The following is a 19108-nucleotide window of genomic DNA, read 5'->3' as shown; positions in this document are numbered from 1 at the left end:
TCTTAAAATAAATAAATTAAAAAAAATAAAGAAATAGTTAGTTTTTATTTAGACATTTTAGTGTAAATTGTTACTTCATATATATTTATGGTTTGTTTGACATGATCTCTGATACCCTGTGATTATTAGTTGAAAAAGTTGAAAAAGTAGAAAAGAGACGTAGAAGATGTTGATGGAAATATATAATCTTATGTGGAAAGTTTTAGTATCGTAGAAGAGATATGTATTAGGAAAAAGTAATTTTCTTCGTATGTATATATAAATATACTGAAACTTATCTTCAAACATTATATTGATCACGTGTCTCCTTCCTTCCTATCTAATAGTAAATTTTAACAGATTCTATAACAGGAAAGTGTTTTCATTTTCTAAACTGCTAAATAAGATGATAATAATAGTTTGATATTTTGCACAACTATCGAATTTCTAATCTTTCCTACATATGTAGTTTTCATATAAAACACGCAATGACACTAATTCCCTATAAATAACTTGGCTGTTGGCCAATTGTTATTATTAGCTGACACTAGTGCCTTTGATCAAGGTTGCTTTCTGTTATCTGATTCTGAAAATTCACCCTCTTTTTTTTTTCTGCTTTCTCTTTTATGTGCCAGATTCCCATTTGGGGTATTTGTTCTAAGATTTCTTTATCAGCACGCAATATCAATCATCCAGTTCTGTACTACTTTCCATGTTTTCACAATAAATATAACCCTTTTCAGTAATGGCTGTTGCTTCATTTTATGCAGTGACATCTGTTGCAAGCTTCCCTTATCACATATAGAATCAAGGTATGGAAATGATACAGCTTAAATAGTGTTTGATTGCATGTTCAGTAAGCCTCTGAGTGAATATCAAAGTAATGCATTGCTGGGATTCTGGGAGCATTTTTGGACAATGAAGTGTTAATGTGGTGCATTTGAATTATGTGCAGAATGGACCAAGTTTTTATAGACATTAAGTTTTACATATCTTGTTGAATTTGTTTTTTCAGTGGTTACAAGGTGTGAAGGAAATGGCTAAAATCTCCATGTTGTTGGTGGGGGTTTTGCTACTAGGTGGCTGGACAGGATTGTTGGATGCAGAATACATGAAGTACAAAGATCCTAAACAGTCAGTTGATACCCGGGTTGAGGATCTTGTTAGCAGGATGACTCTTGAGGAGAAAATTGGCCAAATGTTGCAAATTGAACGCAAGTATGCATCTGCTGATTTGGTTAAGAAGTATTTCATTGGTAACCACCAGACCAAACTTCTTTTATTCTCTTGAAATTTTCCTCTTTGGTATATTCATTCAATTGACCAATAATGAAAATCATTTCTCTTTTCTTGAGTAGGGAGTGTAATGAGTGAGGGAGGGAGTATTCCAGCTCCACAGGCTTCTGCTGAAACCTGGATTAACATGGTGAACGAATTTCAGAAGGGTGCTTTATCAACCCGACTTGGAATTCCAATGTTTTATGGGATTGATGCTGTTCATGGTCACAGTACTATTTACAAAGCAACTATTTTTCCTCACAATATTGGTCTTGGAGCAACCAGGTATTTGATATCAAAGCAGTACTCCATATGTCTTAGCTTTTGTTTAAAAAAAAAAAATTATTTTCTAAAGACAGTATAACTAATTCTGTTATTTGAACCTTGGTGAGGAAACAATTCAGGCTATAGTTATACAGGCATATATAGGTTTGTATCAGACTTCCACAGCCTTGTCTAGAAACTAAACATAACTGCTTTATCTGGTTTGTTCCTAAGAAAAGCTTTCCTGTTTTGTTGTTACTGTCATAAGTTTTTATTAGATTAGAAATTTCCCACAGCACAAATTATTTTATTCTTATTCTAATAAAAACATTTTTTTGATAAAGATAATAATGGATATTTTGATTTTGCTGGTTAGGGACCCTGAATTAGTCAAGAGAATTGGTGCTGCAACTGCCCTTGAAGTTAGAGCAACAGGAATTCAATATGCTTATGCACCTTGTATAGCAGTAAGTAACTACAGCTGGTCTTTTATGCTCTTATGTTACATACATCTCTAAGAGCATTCTTATACTCTTTGAAGGTATGTAGAGATCCAAGATGGGGTCGGTGTTATGAAAGCTACAGTGAGGATCCTAAATTAGTTCAAGTTATGACTGAAATCATACCAGGCTTGCAAGGGGACATCCCTGACAATTTACCAAAGGGTGTCCCTTTTATCACTGGAAAGTAAGAATTTTGAAAACATAATAACTTAAGTTTGAGATGATTGTTTTAGTATCAGTTATTTTTAAACCTTGGAGTTGATATTCTTGCTCCTAATTCCATTGAATTGTTAAACCTTCCCAAGAAGAAGAGTCACTCCTTTAGTCATTGGTTTTGCTTGAAGTGACTTGCAAAAAATGGTCTTAGAGACAAGGTTTTAAAAAACAGTGCAAATTGAAGCTTTAATGTAAAGGATTTCAAAGTCTCCATAACCACGTTATGACTGCAATTGTAATTGCATTGCAATTTCCTTTAATACTAAGAATGCTGCTTAGGTTAAGCTGTGCCATGCTATATTGATTTCTTATGTTAAATTATGCCATCTTTGGTTCAGTTAGTATTATGTATCTAAAATACTTTTGCATTGCTGGACAGAGAAAAAGTTCTAGCTTGTGCTAAGCACTACGTGGGTGATGGTGGAACAATCAATGGGGTTGATGAGAACAACACTGTTATTAATAGAGATGAATTGATGAAAATTCACATGCCAGCTTACTTCAATTCAATCAGCAAGGGTGTGGCAACCATTATGGTTTCTTACTCCAGTTGGAATGGAGTAAAAATGCATGCTAACCACGAACTTATAACTGGCTTCCTCAAGAATACTCTGCATTTCAAGGTAAAATAAGTTGGGTTGAATATGACATTGGAACCTGTTTATCATCCTATGGGTACAATTTTAAGTGAAACTTACCTTTTTCCTGGACTACACCAGGGCTTTGTTATTTCAGACTTTGAGGGTATTGATAGGATCACCTCTCCACCTCATTCAAACTTCACTTATTCAGTTGAAGCAGGGGTTTCAGCTGGCATTGACATGGTAATTTATGCCAAAACTTTCTTGAATAATGTATAAAGTTCCAATAAGAACACATTTAATATTGCTATAAATCTTTCTTGCAGTTCATGAATCCAAAGCTTTACATAGAATTCATCAATGATCTAACCATGTTGGTGAAAAATAAGCACATTCCCATGAGTCGAATTGATGATGCAGTGAGAAGAATTTTGTGGGTGAAGTTCATGATGGGTATTTTTGAGAACCCTTTTGCTGATTACAGTTTGGCCAAATATTTGGGAATCCAGGTTAACTATTTTGTTTTCCTCAAGCACTTCCTTTAACATCCCAAGTTCACAATTAGATATAGGGATCACCTTGTAACTAATCAATATTTACCAAAATTCTCAACAGGAGCACAGAAATTTGGCTAGAGAAGCGGTGAGGAAATCAATGGTCCTTCTGAAAAATGGTGAATCTGCCGATAAGCCTTTATTGCCTCTTCCTAAAAAGGTACCAAAAATACTTGTGGCTGGAAGCCATGCAGATAATCTAGGATATCAGTGTGGTGGCTGGACTATAGAATGGCAAGGGGTCAATGGGAACAATCTTCTCAAAGGTTAAAATATATGTATTTTGTTCTTTTTTTAATTATATCATCACTATCAATTACATAATGCAACTATTGTTTCTTATTATTCTTGTCAACCTTTGTATGACCAGGGACTACAATTCTCAATGCTGTGAAAAACACTGTTGATCCTGAAACCAAAGTGGTCTACAAGAAGAACCCTGATGCAGAATTTGTTAAATCCAATGGATTTTCCTATGCCATTGTTGTAGTAGGAGAGCATCCTTATGCTGAAATGCATGGGGACAACATGAACTTGACAATCTCAGACTTTGGTCCTGAGACCATAACAAATGTCTGTGGGGCAATAAAATGTGTGGTTATAATAATTTCTGGTCGTCCTTTAGTGATTGAACCATATGTTGGTATCATAGATGCACTTGTTGCTGGATGGCTTCCAGGTAGCGAAGGCCAAGGTGTGGCTGATGTTTTATATGGTGATTATGGTTTCACAGGAAAGCTTCCAAGAACATGGTTCAAATCTGTTGATCAGCTTCCAATGAATGTTGGAGATCCTCACTATGATCCCCTCTTCCCATTTGGATTTGGCCTTTCTACCCAACCCACTAAGGGGTTTTACTCTGCCTAGTTCTCATCTTCATTTGTATATATATTTTTATGTAAAAAATAAAAACAATAAAGAGTCTTTAAAAAGGTAGGAATGGTGATGGGTATATTTTAAAAAGGAAAAGTATTATCTAGAGAGAGAGAAGAAGAAGGAGAAGAGCATTGAGGAGAAAACAAAACAATTTTTGTATTTGTTCCACAACCATGTTATTCTCCACACATTGATTCATATTTAAGGGTAAATACACCAGAAATGAAAATCTATCATCATACTCGTATGTTACTAGCAAAATATCATATACCCACTTAATTAAAAAGTACAAATCTTATTAAAAAGTAAATTAAATATGATATTAAAAAGTACAAATCTTACATAAAATTACCACTATTTATTGTATAATTTAGTAGTTTTTAAAAAAAATAATTGTTTTAATATGACAATTTAAAGACCTATCCTGATTATCGGTATAATATGATAATTTTATAATTGTGATACTTAATCTAATAACTATATTATGTATTGGTATGGTCGATCGACACGTTGATGTGGCTCGACTTGTCTGACCGAGTTGACCGAGACACACGCTGACGCAGTTCGGTCTCCTTGACCGAGCTGGTCGAGACACCACACACGGCTAGGCCGACCGAAACATATAACCATTAATGCTCAAACCAAGGTTAGTGAAGCTAAACTACTATTAAGAATTAGGTAATACAACCATAAGTGTGATCCATTCCACTAATCAGGCCCAATGAGATAAGCCCAATAAAATAATATAAATAACACACATTCCAAGGAGCAAGATATGTCATTATTACTGTACACCTACCCGAATACCGAACACCCTTTACTGACTTGAGCGTCGGAGTGCCTTCTACAGGTACCTCCCTCATTTGGCATTCACCCGAGACGGAGAGCCGAAGGAGTAACACGAAGGTGATAAGGATCCTAGTGAAGCCCTAGCAACCTTCCCGATCAAAGGAGGAAGACGAAGACTTCAATAGTTCTCTAGGTCCCATCTCCCTAGCAGGAACAATTGGCGCCCACCGTGGGGTCGAGAGAAACTAGCTGAAGAGAGAAAGTAGATGGTCTCAACCAAAAGCATGAAAAGGATGACTAATGCCGACCAGGAAATGCTGTTGCTGTCTCTCCAGAGAGAGATGGCCAAGATGAAGAGGAGGACAGAGGAAGTTGTCCATCAGAATGAGAAAGAGAGGCAAACACTCCAAAGGGAGAATGAAGAAATGAAGAAGAAGCTGATGGAGGGAGGACCATCCACTAGACCGACCAATGTTGTCGGCAGGTCCTTACACACCCCTGACAATCGAGAGAGGAAGAATTCTGGATGAGGCACTCAACGCCGAGTTGATCCCTCCTCCCAGAAAGGTGGCTAGCCCAAACAATGTTGACCGAAGGAAGCAGTGTCGGTATCACCTAAACAACGGGCACTCCACTGAGGAATGCCAGGATTTGAAGGACAAGATTGAGGAACTCATCCAGGCTGGGCACTTGCGCCGATTCGTCAGGAATGACCGAGACACAAGATGCTCACTTCGTAGAGAGGAACCCTCCAAGAAGACGAGATCACCTCCACGAGGCCGAGACGACCGAGACCGCAGGGATGACCGCCAGTCTCGAAGAGACGACCCTCCCCGCAAGGACGATCCTCCCAGGGAAGCCGAAAGAGGAGGTAACCGAGAGGTTATCAACACCATAGCCGGCGGCTTCGCCGGAGGAGGGAGCACCAACAATGCCCGAAAGAAACACCTGCGAGCGGTGTACCAGGTGAATGCGATGACATTCCGACCGAGGATGCCACCCATCACCTTCACAGATGAAGACTTTAAAGGGTGGATTACCACCAGGACGACCCCATGGTGATATCAATCAATATAGACCGATTCACCATCAGGAAGACCCTTGTGGACCAAGGGAGTTCAGTAGAATTGGGCCAACCACTAGAGCCATGACTAAGAAGCTTCAAGAAGACTGGAATACTGCTACTGGTGGTAGAGAAACCTTCTTATACATGTTCAAGACGCCATAGACTCTGTGTAAGGTAGCATTTAAATTCTTGTCAAAATTAGCATAGGAAATTTCTTTTGTAATTTTTGTTAAAATGAAGATTGGTACCTAAAATACCAACCTAGGTTTAATTAGAGTTTCCTAAACTTCTAATTAAACCTAGGCCGGTCCAAAGCAAGCCCAATTGGAGCGCAAGTTCTAGAATCCTTGCACATTCTAGATCCTTGAACATGCCATGTTCTCCCATTTTAGGGGCCAATTTCAATTAGTGTAAGTTTGAATTTCCCTCATTTTGCTTGTATGTAAACCAACCCTCACTTGCTATATAAGGAGTGGCTTGGCTCATGTTTTCACAAGATTAATATACTAGTGAATTGCTGCCAAATTTGAGCCAATTTCACTTCTTGTCAAAAACCTCTCAAGGTTAGACTATTGATCTTCAAATTCCACACTACCAAAGAGAGATGGCCTCACCACTCTCAATCCCTACCTAGCATGAACCTCCAAGGCCACCACACCTCTTAGGAGGGCCTTGATCGTAGACATCCATTGTGCTTCCGCCATTTCCACCAACAAAAACTCCAATCATGAAGGCACTTCTCCATCTCATCCTCTACTGGAAAACGTTTAAAGCCATGATGATACTCGAGGCCTAGGTGGTGCCTTACGACGACCATGTAGTCGGTTTCTCAGGTGAGAGGGTGGGTACCAAGGGCTACATTGAGCTCTACACCACCTTCGGTCAGGAGAAGAACAATACCTCCTACAACATCCTCCTCGGCCGACCGTCCATCAACCGACTGATGACCATCGTATCGACTCCTCACCTGACAATGAAGTTCCATTCGAAGACGGGGGATATACGGTCCACGTGGACTAGAAGGAGGCACGAGAGTGCTATGCCGAAAGCCTTCAGGTGGAGCCTTTGAGGAACAACATCTCTCCCAAGAGGAAATTCTTCTGAAAGGACCGCTCACCCCAGGAAGCCCGACCGATGTCAGTCGAGCAAATAGTCGCGTTGGTAGACCTAGACCCCCGGGTGACTGAGGAAAGACTAGAAGCGCGGGAAGAGCTGAAGCGAGTACCACTCCTGGATGAAGAACATAGTACTACTATGATTCAACCTCGATTTGGTAAGTGAGCTTCGCGACAAGAGCAAGATTCGAGAGATCGTGTGCAAGCTTCGGGCGTCAAGGCGGTATAACACAAAAGTTTGACCAAGGAGCTTCCAGAAGGGAGACCTCGTCTGGAGGATGCGCAGTGATGTGAGAAAAAACGAAGGGAAGTTCTCGTCCAACTGGGAGGGGCCTTTCCGAGTCCAAGAAGTCGCAAAGGGGGGAGCTTATCACCTTGAATGGCTCTCGGGCAAAATTGTACCAAGGACGTGGAATGCCACGCACCTCAAATTTTATTACAGTTGAATAAATAAAGTCACGCACTCGTTCCTCACCCCATCGGGGAGGTTTTGACGAGGCATTTTTCTCAAAGTACTAGCATTGTTCTCATGCAAATCCCCGACTTGGTTTGGATGTAGCCTTAACTGCCATACCCTGCTGAGACCGATCAACTAGGTTTGGTCTGGATGAAGCCTTAACCGACATACCCTGTCGAGACCGATCAACTAGGTTTGGTCTGGATGAAGCCTTTGTTGATCAAGAGTGATAAAGTGCTTTGAAGAATTCAAATTGTGCTTTGAAGAATCCAAACCCTTTGTGCTTGATGCAAGGTTTTGTTGCTGTTGTGTTTTGAGGGGGATCTGGGTAGTTTTATATGTAATCCACTCCTTTGTTGAATCTAAAGTTGATGTGTTTTAAATCCTTTTTAAAATAAAGTGTTTTTCAAACTAAGTGAAAAACAACTTGCTGTTTTGTCGAATCAAGCAGTTGTTTTACTATTAGGAGTTTTTGAAAAGGTTGAAAATTGTTTAAGTTGGTTGACTTAAGTGCCAAACCAAACAATCGGTTGTTTCGTAGTTTCAACCAATTATTTCTTTGAAAATCCTAACAGAATTATATTTTGATGGTTGAATGAGATTTAAATGATTTCCAACTGAATACGCTCCTTCATTAAATGCTTTGACCAATCTTTGGAAAATATAAATAGTTTGTTTATGTTTTCAAACAAGTAAGAAAACAAATTTGAGTTTTTCAGTTGTGAAAGAGTTGATTCAAGATTTGAACATTCACATCAAAGCTTTGGGTTTTATAAGAGAGTGGAATATGATTGCATTTGTATTGATTTCATATTTTTCTGTAAACGAGTGTAATCTCTTCTCAACCTTCTGTATTTCTGGTGTTGTGTTGCCAATGAGTGTTGTGTGCTCTTGAGGTGGTCAAGATCAATACTCTTGTTTCTCATGTTAAGGGGGTAGATATGGAGATTACCCATGATGTATGGGCTGCTGTAACTGGTTTGAAATATGATGGGCTGAGAATCAATAAAGGAAATATTGGTGTGGTGGAAAATTTAAACAAAGTTCAGTACTACAAAAGCTGTTTGAAAAATCCTCAAACTCAAATAAGAACTTGTTATGTTGGAGGTTTGAAGTTAAATGAAAGGTTGTTAGCTCTCATTGTTACATGGATTTTAACACCTAGAGGAAGCAACCATTCTGTTTTAATTGAGGAAGATCTTGTCTATATCTATTGCATCATGAACAAAGTCAAGATCAATTGGATTCATATCATCAAGGAGCATATGCAAAAGTCAATGAGGTTAAGTGATTACCATTATCCTTATGCTGTCTTGATTTCTAAGTTTTTACTCTATTTTGAAGTGAATCTTGAGGATGAAACATCTGAGTTGGTGAAATCAACACTTGAAGTGAACAATGGTTCACTAAGCAAGATGGGTTTTACCAAGATCAATGGAAGATGGGTAAGGAAGGATGGTGAACATGGTGGTTCCTCAAGTGCTGCTCAAGCTGAAAATGATGACGAAGATCAAGAAGGTGTTGATATGAATGTTCAAGATGCAGAACAACCTGCAACTAACTTTGGTACTGGGACAAGTGCTGGACATCAAGGAGATGGGACTCCTTCAATGTCTTCCTGTGAAAGATACATGGTGGATAGGCTTGATGGCTTTGTGGAAAATCAAAGGAATCTTCATGATCTTTGTGTCTCAAACTTTTAGAATTTTGACCACAGATTCCAGAGTATGGACATTCGCTTTCAAACCCTTAATGAACAGATTGAAGCTGTTCAGAATCAGATTTTTGAGCTACAATATGGAAAGGAAGACTGAAGAAAAACAACCGGTTGATCTCTTGAAACAACCGATTGTTTTTTCAATCTGTCAAGGCTTTGTTGCTCTTTCTTTCTATATTTTGTTTTATCTGGAACAATTTTGTTTTCTCTCTTCCTAAAGTCTATTTGTGAAGACAAATAGGGGGAGATTATTTGGTTTTTGTGTTGTTCTTAAACTCTGCCAAACTCTATTTGCTTGAATGTTTATTATTCTGCTGTTGCTGCTGATGTTTAGAATTTGCTTTTGGCTTGCTGTTTATGCTTGGTTTTTCTCTAAGGTTTATGCAGAAAACTAGTTAATGTGCTATTCTAACCTGCTGTTAAAGATGCTCTAGTTTGCATAAGTTTTGCTTTGCAGGTGCTGCTTCAGATTCAAACAAAGTCCAACACAAACAACCAGGGATTTGTCTTCATCAAATAGGGGGAGATTGTTGATCAAGAGTGATCAAGTGCTTTGAAGAATTCAAATTGTGCTGTGAAGAATCCAAACCCTTTGTGCTTGATGCAAGGTTGTGTTGCTGTTGTGTTTTGGGAGGGATCTGGGTAGTTTTATATGTAATCGAGGTAAGAAAACATATTTGAGTTTTTCAGTTGTGAAAGAGTTGATTCAAGATTTGAACATTCACATCAAAGCTTTGGGTTTTCTAAGAGAGTGGAATAGGATTGCATTTGTATTGATTTCAGATTGTTCTGTAAACGAGTGTAATCTCTTCTCAACCTTTTGTATTTCTGGTGTATTGTTGCCAAGGAGTGTTTGCTCTTGAGGTGGTCAAGATCAATACTCTTGGTGTGTGAATTGCCAAAGTGAGTGTGTTTCTTGAAGGGTTCAAGGTCACTGCTTTGGTGGATTGTGTGTTGTAATCTGATTTGATTACTTAGTGGATTACCCAGTTGTTTTCTGGGGACTGAATGTAGCTCTTGGTTTAAGAGTGAACCAGTATAAACTGTTGGTGTATCTTTCTCTTACCCTTAAACTCGTTTACATTCTGTTTTTAATTTTTACTGGTATAAACAACCGATTGTTTCGCAGAAACAACCGATTGTTTTTCTGCTGCTTTGCTGTTTTATTAATCTTGTTCTTGGCTAACCTGATTTCTGTTCTGGATTCATACAAAGAATTTTGTTAAAGCTTAAAAAGTTTCAAAAACCCCTCTTAAACAATTCACCCCCCTCTCGTTTAAGGGCATATATTCTAACAGCCTTAACCGGTATATACCCTGTCGAGACCGATCAACTAGGTTTGGTCTGGATGAAGCCTTAACCGGCATACCCTGCCAACACCTCTCACTTGGCTTGGTCTGGATGTAGCCTTAACCGACATACCCTGCCGAGACCGATCAACACACCCAAGTTACCCTTGTAACTTGACACAAGTAACATAAAAATCAATGAATGCACGATTAATAGCCGATAGTGGCCGACCGATTAAACAATGTCATTAATGGCTGACCGCCCATTCAATTTGTTTGATTAAGAAATCAAAATTAATGGTCGACTGCCCATTCAATTCGTTCGATTAAGCATTCACAATTAAAGGCCGACAACCAATTCAACTTGTTCTAATTCAGGTTTCGCATTAAATGCCGACTCCCTAATCAAATAGAGACCGACATTTTTAACTTGTGAAATTGTTTCTTCCTCAAATTCAAGGAGACTGAGAACACAATAAAGAAGAAAAGGGCGATACATTGATAGCAAAACAGGGAGGCCACACCCCGACCTCGGAGGAGAGAGAAACATCAAATCAAAAAGGCCACAGCCCGGCCGAAGGCAAATCTAATCTTGATTGCCTTCATGAACTTCGCCCTTTTCGCCTTCTGTCGACCCAGCCTCCTGCGCCGCCAAAGCACTCGCCTTGGCACTGGGCATCAGCCGACCCTTGTATACCTCGTGGTCGAGGTCAAAAGCACCAGAGGCCGGTAGCCTCCCATAGAGCACGTGGGCCTAGCGGACAGCCCGAAGGAAGCTCTACTTCAGCAACTCATCGGTTTGGTTGAAGTTGCGATCGAGCTCTTCCTCGACCTTGTCCTTGGCAACTTTGAGGGTGGCCAATCAGTGGCCGAGGACGAGAGTTTCTAATCTCTCTCCTCGACCATTCTCTTCAGATTGGCGTTCTCAGCCTCCTCCCAAGCCTTCTCCCTCTCGACCACCTCAGAATCCAACCTCTTGGAAAAATCGGAGTTGGCAGCCAAAGACTGTTGTAGTTGGCCGATCGTCTCGGCTAGTTGATGGTCCAACCGAGATATCTCCTCGGCATGGCACTCCTTCTCCTGGACGCCCAGCTGGATCAGCACGACCGAGAGACACAACATCTCAAGGCCGCCCCTCAGCAACTCCTAGGAAGGGACGCCTCAGATCAGCTCCCGAGTGTCCTCGGGAAGAGCTACGTGCACCCTTCGTGCAAACTGCAAGTCACCCCCCTAGGTGGGCGAAGGGTGATATCGAGACTTCCATTACGTGCTCGGCCTCAGGAGATGTAACCGCCTGCTCCACGTGCCTCTGTGAGGGTGAGTCCACCTTGATCGTGTCCCAACGTGGTGGCGATATCGACACCCAGGGGAACGAGTAGTGGTGGCAATGTTACCACCATCCCTGACCCTCTTCTTGGACTTGTGGGAAGGGCCGACCAAGCCCTTGTCACCTCGGGCATTCGATCCCTTTGTGGTTGGCAGAGCGTCAATGCTCTGACACCCCTTGCGCTCGACGGCCCATTTCCTGTAGGCGTCGAGGACGTCAGCACCAGCAGGTGACTCTTGCAGCATGATCTCTGCAAAAAAATCACAAGTGTTAGAAAGATAAGAAATAAGACCAACTGTTAACAACAGACAACTCACAAAAAGAAAGCATAGTGTCTCGACACTGTTGGGACCACTATTTATAGGGCCCAAGGACCTCGGAATACGAAACCTCAAAACGATCTCAATCGTTAGATCTTCCAAATCCAACGGTCCACAACGTCTACCGCAAAAAAAATTCCCTCATTAATGCGGGTCACGTCACGCCGCCTGAGGTCACATCACACCTCGGGAAGTCCAACAGTCACGCACCCAAGGGAGGTCGACCGACACCCATCATTAAATACTCATCGGATGTGTCCATCTTTGAGCCTGGGGGGCAACTGTATTGGTATGGCCGACCGACACGCTGACGTGGCTTGGCCTGCCTGACCGAGACACACGCTGACGCGACTCGGTCTCCTTGACCGAGCTGGCCGAGACACCACACACGGCCAAGCCGACCAGACATATAACCATTAACGCTCAAACCAAGGTCAATGAAGTTAAACTACCATTAAGAATTAGGTAATACAACCATAAGTGTGATCCATTCCACTAATCAGGCCCAATGAGGTAAGCCCATTAACATAATATAAATAGCACACATTTCAAGGAGCATGGTACGTCATTATTACTGTACACTTACCCGAATACCGAACACCCTTTACTGACTTGAGCATCGGAGTGCCTTCTGCAGGTACCTCCCCCATTTGGCATTCACCCGAGACTGAGAGCCGAAGGAGTAACACAAAGGCGAGAAGGATCCCAGTGAAGCCCTAGCAACCTGCCGGACCGAAGGAGGAAGACGAAGACTTCAATAGTTCTCTAGGTCACATCTCCCTAGCAGGAACATATTCTATTTTTTTTTATCTTATGTTTCTTATTCCCTTTCTTCTATTTCTAATTAAAATAATTAATTAAATTTTTCGTTTCCTCTTGTATATTATTTTCCAAAGAAAAAAAAAACTCATCTCGCCTTATACAACGTTTTATTTCCAAGTACAATTTCTTTTATCTAAACCCTATTATAATTTTGCCACTAAATCTTCTTCATGGCTCACCATTTTTTCCGCTATCCACCAACTATCACCACATCACATCTCAAGATTTCGACATCCTTTTCGAAGTTTATAAGTGATTCAATTCCTTACTCCACCAACCTCATTTTACTACACTCCATGATTCTTCTTTCTTTTATGTTTCTCACGCTCTTGAACTCTTGTTCTGCTATTTTAGGGTTCTTATGGATGTGCACCGCAGAGGAAACTGTATTGCCTTGGTTAGCCCCTTAAGTACACTTTTACCAAGTCACTCTTGTCTTAACCAAGTATTATTTCTCAAGTCACTCCTATCTTAACCAAGTATTCTTTCCCCAACCGGTCTTGGACCAACCAAGTATTTTTTTTCCAAGCCTTGTATTGCCTTGGTTAGCCCCTTAAGTACATTTTTACCAAGTCACTCTTGTCTTAACCAAGTATTCTTTCTCAAGTCACTCATGTCTTAACCAAGTATTCTTTCCCCAACCACTCCTGGACCAACCAAGTATTTTTTTCCAAGCCACTCCTAGCTCCATTGAGTATTCTTTCAGTTCTCAACCACTCATGATTGGCCCCATTCAAGTATTCTTTTACTAAGCCATTTCTGCCTTAGTGAGTATTCTTTGAATAAAATCACCCCTGGCTAATAATTTAAGTATTCTTTAAAAAACAATCACTCTTAACTAATAATCTGAGTATTCTTTACCAAACAACCACAATTGGCTAAGATGACTAGATGATATAAATAATGATAAAAGGATCACTGAATTGCTTATTAGAGGGGATGATCATCTGTTGACGTGTATGAACTAAAACTCTCTCATCTACTTTGTTGGTTTGAAAAGTAACAATGTTCATCTTGATGCTTTTGTTGGCCTAGAAAATTTCGTAGAGTTTTTTCAAAATATAGCATTGTCTCACACTTTCTTCTTCTTCTTGATTTGCTTTATATGAGCTTAGAAGAAAGTAACCATTGTGAATCCATTTCTGGCTGTTTAGTAACTTCAATTCTTTTGAATGTAATTCTTCGTCTGATTAGCTTGAGAAAGATGGATGCATTTAATGCACCCTATGCACCAGTAAATGCTTCTTTCTCCTTTATGCAATATCCCAAACGATTGATGTACTCCTTCTTAGGAAGTGTGAACTTTTTGGATTTGTCTTCAATTTGTAGTGTCATATGAAGTATACAATCCTTCTAGAGTTGACAATGCTTGGAGGGATTTGGTGAAGAAAAACAAATTTAGTTCTTTGTTCAAGAGATCCTTTTGATGTGACTTTCTCCTTTGTCTAACAAATCTCATTATTAGACGAAAGAAGTAGACATTCCTTGCAACATAGAATTTCCTTTTGTGTTTTCATTTCAGTAAGAGGTTAGTTCACCTTTACGTGCTTTATTGTCTGAGAACATTTGTATTTTATCATACATAAACTAAGACTATATAATGTTGTATCGTCTATCAAATAAAATCATTGCGTTTTTCATGATCTGTTATGCATTAAACCATCGTATTTCAAAGGAAACATAATCAGTTTTCATACTTAGCTATTTTTAGCATTTAATCAAAATTGTAGGGTGTTAGATGATGACTGATTTACGACAAGTGCACCGTGTTGTCAGAAGTAATAATTTTTCCCTAAGGACGGATATAGAACCCACAAGGAACAATTGAATAATCAAGTAAAAGGATTCACTAAATAGAAAACAAAATAATAAAGTTTGTTGGGAGTTTGTTATGATTAGAACGATTAAAAAGAAAACAAGTCAAAGAGTTTGTAGGGTCAATTGGGAAATTTGGGATTGGGGTTCATCCTTCTTACTCTTTTGTATTTTGATTAGCATGATAATATTCTATCCTTTGATTGATGTTGATGCCCGTATAAAAGTCATTTATATTGATTCATCGCATATAAAATTATTTAGAGAGTCTCCTAAATATCGATTCCTCGCATATTTATAAAAATTTCTTATCATTAAAATTAGACGTTGATAGCAATTAACATTTCAAATCTATTCCTAGCATTCAATTATGTTAAGCATTATCATTTGGGTCAGAAACTTAGAAGTACTTTCTAGTGAAATCTAAGGATCTAGATCATAGAAAGAAGCATTACAAATAAAATGACAATACCAATCATCATTCAAGAACAAAATATTATATTTAAATATCACCTCAATACATAAGAGTTTGAACATATTACTCCCAATCCCAAAGGGTAGAATTAACCACCCATGTTGGCTATTACAAGCATGGATAGCAAGAAAAGAAGATCCAAGATGTTTGTCGTTGATGATTGCCTCCTCTAGGATTTCTAACACATTCAATTCTCCCAATTGGATTCCAATCCACTCAATGATCTCTAGGTTGTGCCTCAAACCTCATATTTAACCTAGTTGGGCTTGGGCTAAGTGACTTCTCGCTAGTGCGTTATTAGGCGAGTTGCACGAAAAAAGGCCCAACATTACCAGAGTGATCTCACTTGGGCGAGATCCTCTAGGGGTGTCTTGCTTAGGCGAGTTTGGGCAAGCTTGGGTGAGTGTTGGTGCGTTCCAGCTTTCCCTTTTAGCTTTGTATATTCTCCTTTTGCCCTTTCATCTCCATTCTTTCCTAGAATCCTAAAATTAACACAAATTTGGGAATAATTCGTTCTAATTCAAATTATAATCACAAAACATGTAAAAAAGGATTAAATTCTTAAATTAAGGGTTATATTACAATTATTTTCTAAATTAATATCCACAAGTATCTGTATTTTAATATGAAATATTACTGAAATATGATACTTATCATTGGACTTCTCTTTAATATCCAAAATTAGGGGGTTATATTATATTTATTTTCTCAATTAATATCCACAAGTATCTATATTTTAATATGAAATATTACTGAAATATGACACTTATCATTGGACTTCTCTTTAACAGAAGTGTGAATGTTGTTAATGCTTATTTTATTTTTATAGAGAATGTTCTTAATGTGGATAAATTTAACATAATGATGGAAGAGGCCCAAGGACAAGCCCAAATGCAAGCCCAACAAAGAGAAGATCCGGGCCTACCACTATAGCCATGCCCAAGAAGAATCAAGAAGATTGAAATACTGCTACTGATGGCAAGGAAACCTTCTTGTACATGTTTAAAATGTCATAACTCTAGTGTATAGTAGAATTTATTTTTGTGTTAAAATTAGCTCATGAATTTTACTTGTAATTTTCTTAGAGATAATTTTGGCACCTAATTACCAACCTAGATTAAATTAGAGTTTCTAAAAACACCTAATTTAATCTAGGCCGGTCATCAGAAGGGAATAAGAAACGCTAATCACACCTCCCATGTGCTTCTCTTTTAGGCGCCAACTTCAAAAGCTTTACATTTGAATTTAGCTTTCATTTCATTTGTATTTGACTCTTCAAATTCCAACCCTCCCTTGCTATAAAAGGAGGTGTTTGGCTCATGAAATACAAAATTATTCTAGAGCAAATTGCTACCAAAATTGTGCCAATTTTTCTCCTTGTCTCCTACCTCTATAGGATAGACACTTTAATCTTCATTCTTCACCTTTGCGAAGTGAGATGGCCTCACCACTCACTCTCCACACCTAACATGCACCTTCAAGGAGTCCACTGTTGAAGATGGTTGTTGCTCCTTCCAGTCAATGTGTTTGATGAAGAAATGTGTGTGTTCTGCTTTGAAGATTGTACTTGTAATTGGATAGTGTTGTATATAGGTTAGAGTGTGTTTAAAGTGAGCTTTTTGCCTGATGACCCACCTTTTAATCTTTATCAAGGTGATAAGATCAAGCACAACGTTTTCTAAAATGTTTTTTCTCATGTTTTCCCAAAATATGCTTTACTGCACAAAAAATGAATCTCTTCTTTCTTAAATGAATATATTCTTTTTTAAACTGATGCCTTCTTCTTTAAAAGTCTCTCTTTATCTTTTTGAAAATAAATCTATTCATTATAACTTCTATCTGTTCTTTTTATAATAGCTTTTTAAACTGTTTTTTGATATTCTATTATAAATCATTTCTTATATAAAGAGAGTTATAACTCACTAAAAAGTGTGTTGAGAAAACGAGTTTAAAATAGAGATTGAGAGTTTTCAGAAGATTAGCACGTGATCTTGAAAGAGTTTTTCAAAAGAGAAAGGTGTGCTTGTTCTTGTTTTTGTTCTAAGTTTGATCGAAGGTGTTGTCATTGCTTTGGGCAATTTGTTCTACTGGTCTTGTAGGATTTCTGCATTCTCTTTCCAGGTGTATTCCTTTCATCATTTGTTTCTTTGTAAAGAGTGATTGTAAGACTCCTCTTGATAGGGTTTCTTAAAGAGTTGTGTGTGCTGAAATAGAGTTTTTTTAGCTAGGTGTGCCTTGTTCTTGTAGGGTTCAAGAACATTAGGTGTTGTAATTGGTGTGCACTATTTTTAGTGGATTTCACCTTGGTAAATGTGAGACTGGATGTAGCTCATTTGAGTGAACCAGTATAATCTTATGGTGTTCAATCTTTCTTAATCTCTACACTCATTTACTGCTTTGTTTGGTGATCTGTCAAAAAATAAACCTGTTCAATTAAATTTGAATCTGTTCATTTTGGTCTGTTCATACTGTTCTTGTTTTCTGATAAGTCAATCTGAATAAAATCTGGGCAACTTATTTGAATTAAATTGAAGCACATTGTTTTGAAAAATGTGTGGTGATTCCAAGACTAGATGACATGCCTGATGAATTGCATGGGTCCACCATATTTTCTAAAATTGATCTTAAAAGTGGATATCACCAAATTAGAATTAAAGAAGGTGATGAGTGGAAAACCGCTTTTAAAACCAAATTTGAACTATATGAGTGGTTAGTAATGCCTTTTGGGCTTACTAATGCACCTAGCACTTTCATGAAGCTAATAAATCATGTCTTAAGGGATTGTATAGGAAAATATGTAGTAGTTTATTTTGATGATATATTAGTATATAGCCAAAGCCTAGAATCTCACCTAAGTCACCTTAGGGATGTTCTCCTAGTGCTTAGGAATAATAGTTTGTTTGCTAATAGAGATAAATGTACTTTTTGTGTTGATAGTGTAGTATTTTTAGGATTTATAGTTAACAAAAATGGGGTATATGTTGACCCTGAAAAAATCAAAGCCATCCAAGAATGACCAATTCCACAAAATGTAGGAGAGGTTAGGAGTTTTCATGGATTAACAAGTTTTTATTGGAGATTTGTGCCTAACTTCTCAAGTCTAGCTTCACCACTCAATGTGTTAGTGAAGAAAGACGCTCCATTTTGTTGGACCGAGTAGCAAGATCAAGCCTTCAAAAGGCTAAAAGCTCAAGTCACTAATGCATCCATTCTAGCTTTACCAAATTTTGCAAAAACTTTTGAGCTAAAGTGTGATGTCGGGAGTAGGCATAGGAGCAGTGTTGTTGCAAGACCCAATTGCTTATTTTAGTGAAAAAATTCATGGTGCCACCCTCAACTACCCAACCTATGATAAGGAGCTATATGCACTTGTGAGGGCCTTAAAGAATTTGTCATTCATATTGATCATGAGTCTTTAAAGTATTTGAAAGGTCAACATAAGTTGAATAAACGTCATGCAAAATGGATGGAATTTCTTGAACAGTTCCCTTATGTTATCATATACAATAAGGGCAGTTCAAACATTGTGGTTGATGCTCTTTCAAGGAGACATGCCCTATTTTCAAAACTTCGAGCCCAAATTCTTGGATTTGAAAACATAATAGAACTTTACAAAGAAGATCATGATTTTGCATCCATCTTTGTTAAATGTGAACATAGAGCAC

The 19108-nt window shown here is 38.5% G+C and overlaps 1 protein-coding gene across 2 annotated transcripts; it reads left to right on the top strand.

Annotated features, from left to right (window-relative positions):
• The first annotated feature begins 357 nt into the window (after positions 1–357).
• Positions 358–4495, top strand: LOC137813927 (uncharacterized). Of its 2 annotated transcripts, XM_068616417.2 has the most exons (11): positions 358–544; positions 750–791; positions 995–1235; positions 1338–1542; positions 1898–1988; positions 2063–2208; positions 2620–2863; positions 2960–3064; positions 3148–3330; positions 3437–3641; positions 3746–4495. In XM_068616417.2, the coding sequence occupies exons 3-11, from the start codon at positions 1016–1018 to the stop codon at positions 4240–4242; spliced, it is 1896 nt and encodes a 631-aa protein (XP_068472518.2). In that variant the 5' UTR covers positions 358–544; positions 750–791; positions 995–1015; the 3' UTR covers positions 4243–4495. The 2 variants fall into 2 exon arrangements, with proteins under 2 accessions (XP_068472518.2, XP_068472517.2); XM_068616416.2 differs by lacking the exon at positions 358–544 and having other exon boundaries at positions 657–791.
• Positions 4496–19108: the final 14613 nt, after the last annotated feature.

Source organism: Phaseolus vulgaris, chromosome 1, assembly GCF_051622355.1.
Source record: "Phaseolus vulgaris cultivar YP4 chromosome 1, ASM5162235v1, whole genome shotgun sequence".
NCBI lineage: Eukaryota > Viridiplantae > Streptophyta > Magnoliopsida > Fabales > Fabaceae > Phaseolus > Phaseolus vulgaris.
Note: the sequence above shows the minus strand (reverse complement) of the source record. Positions and strands in the feature narration are given on the sequence as shown.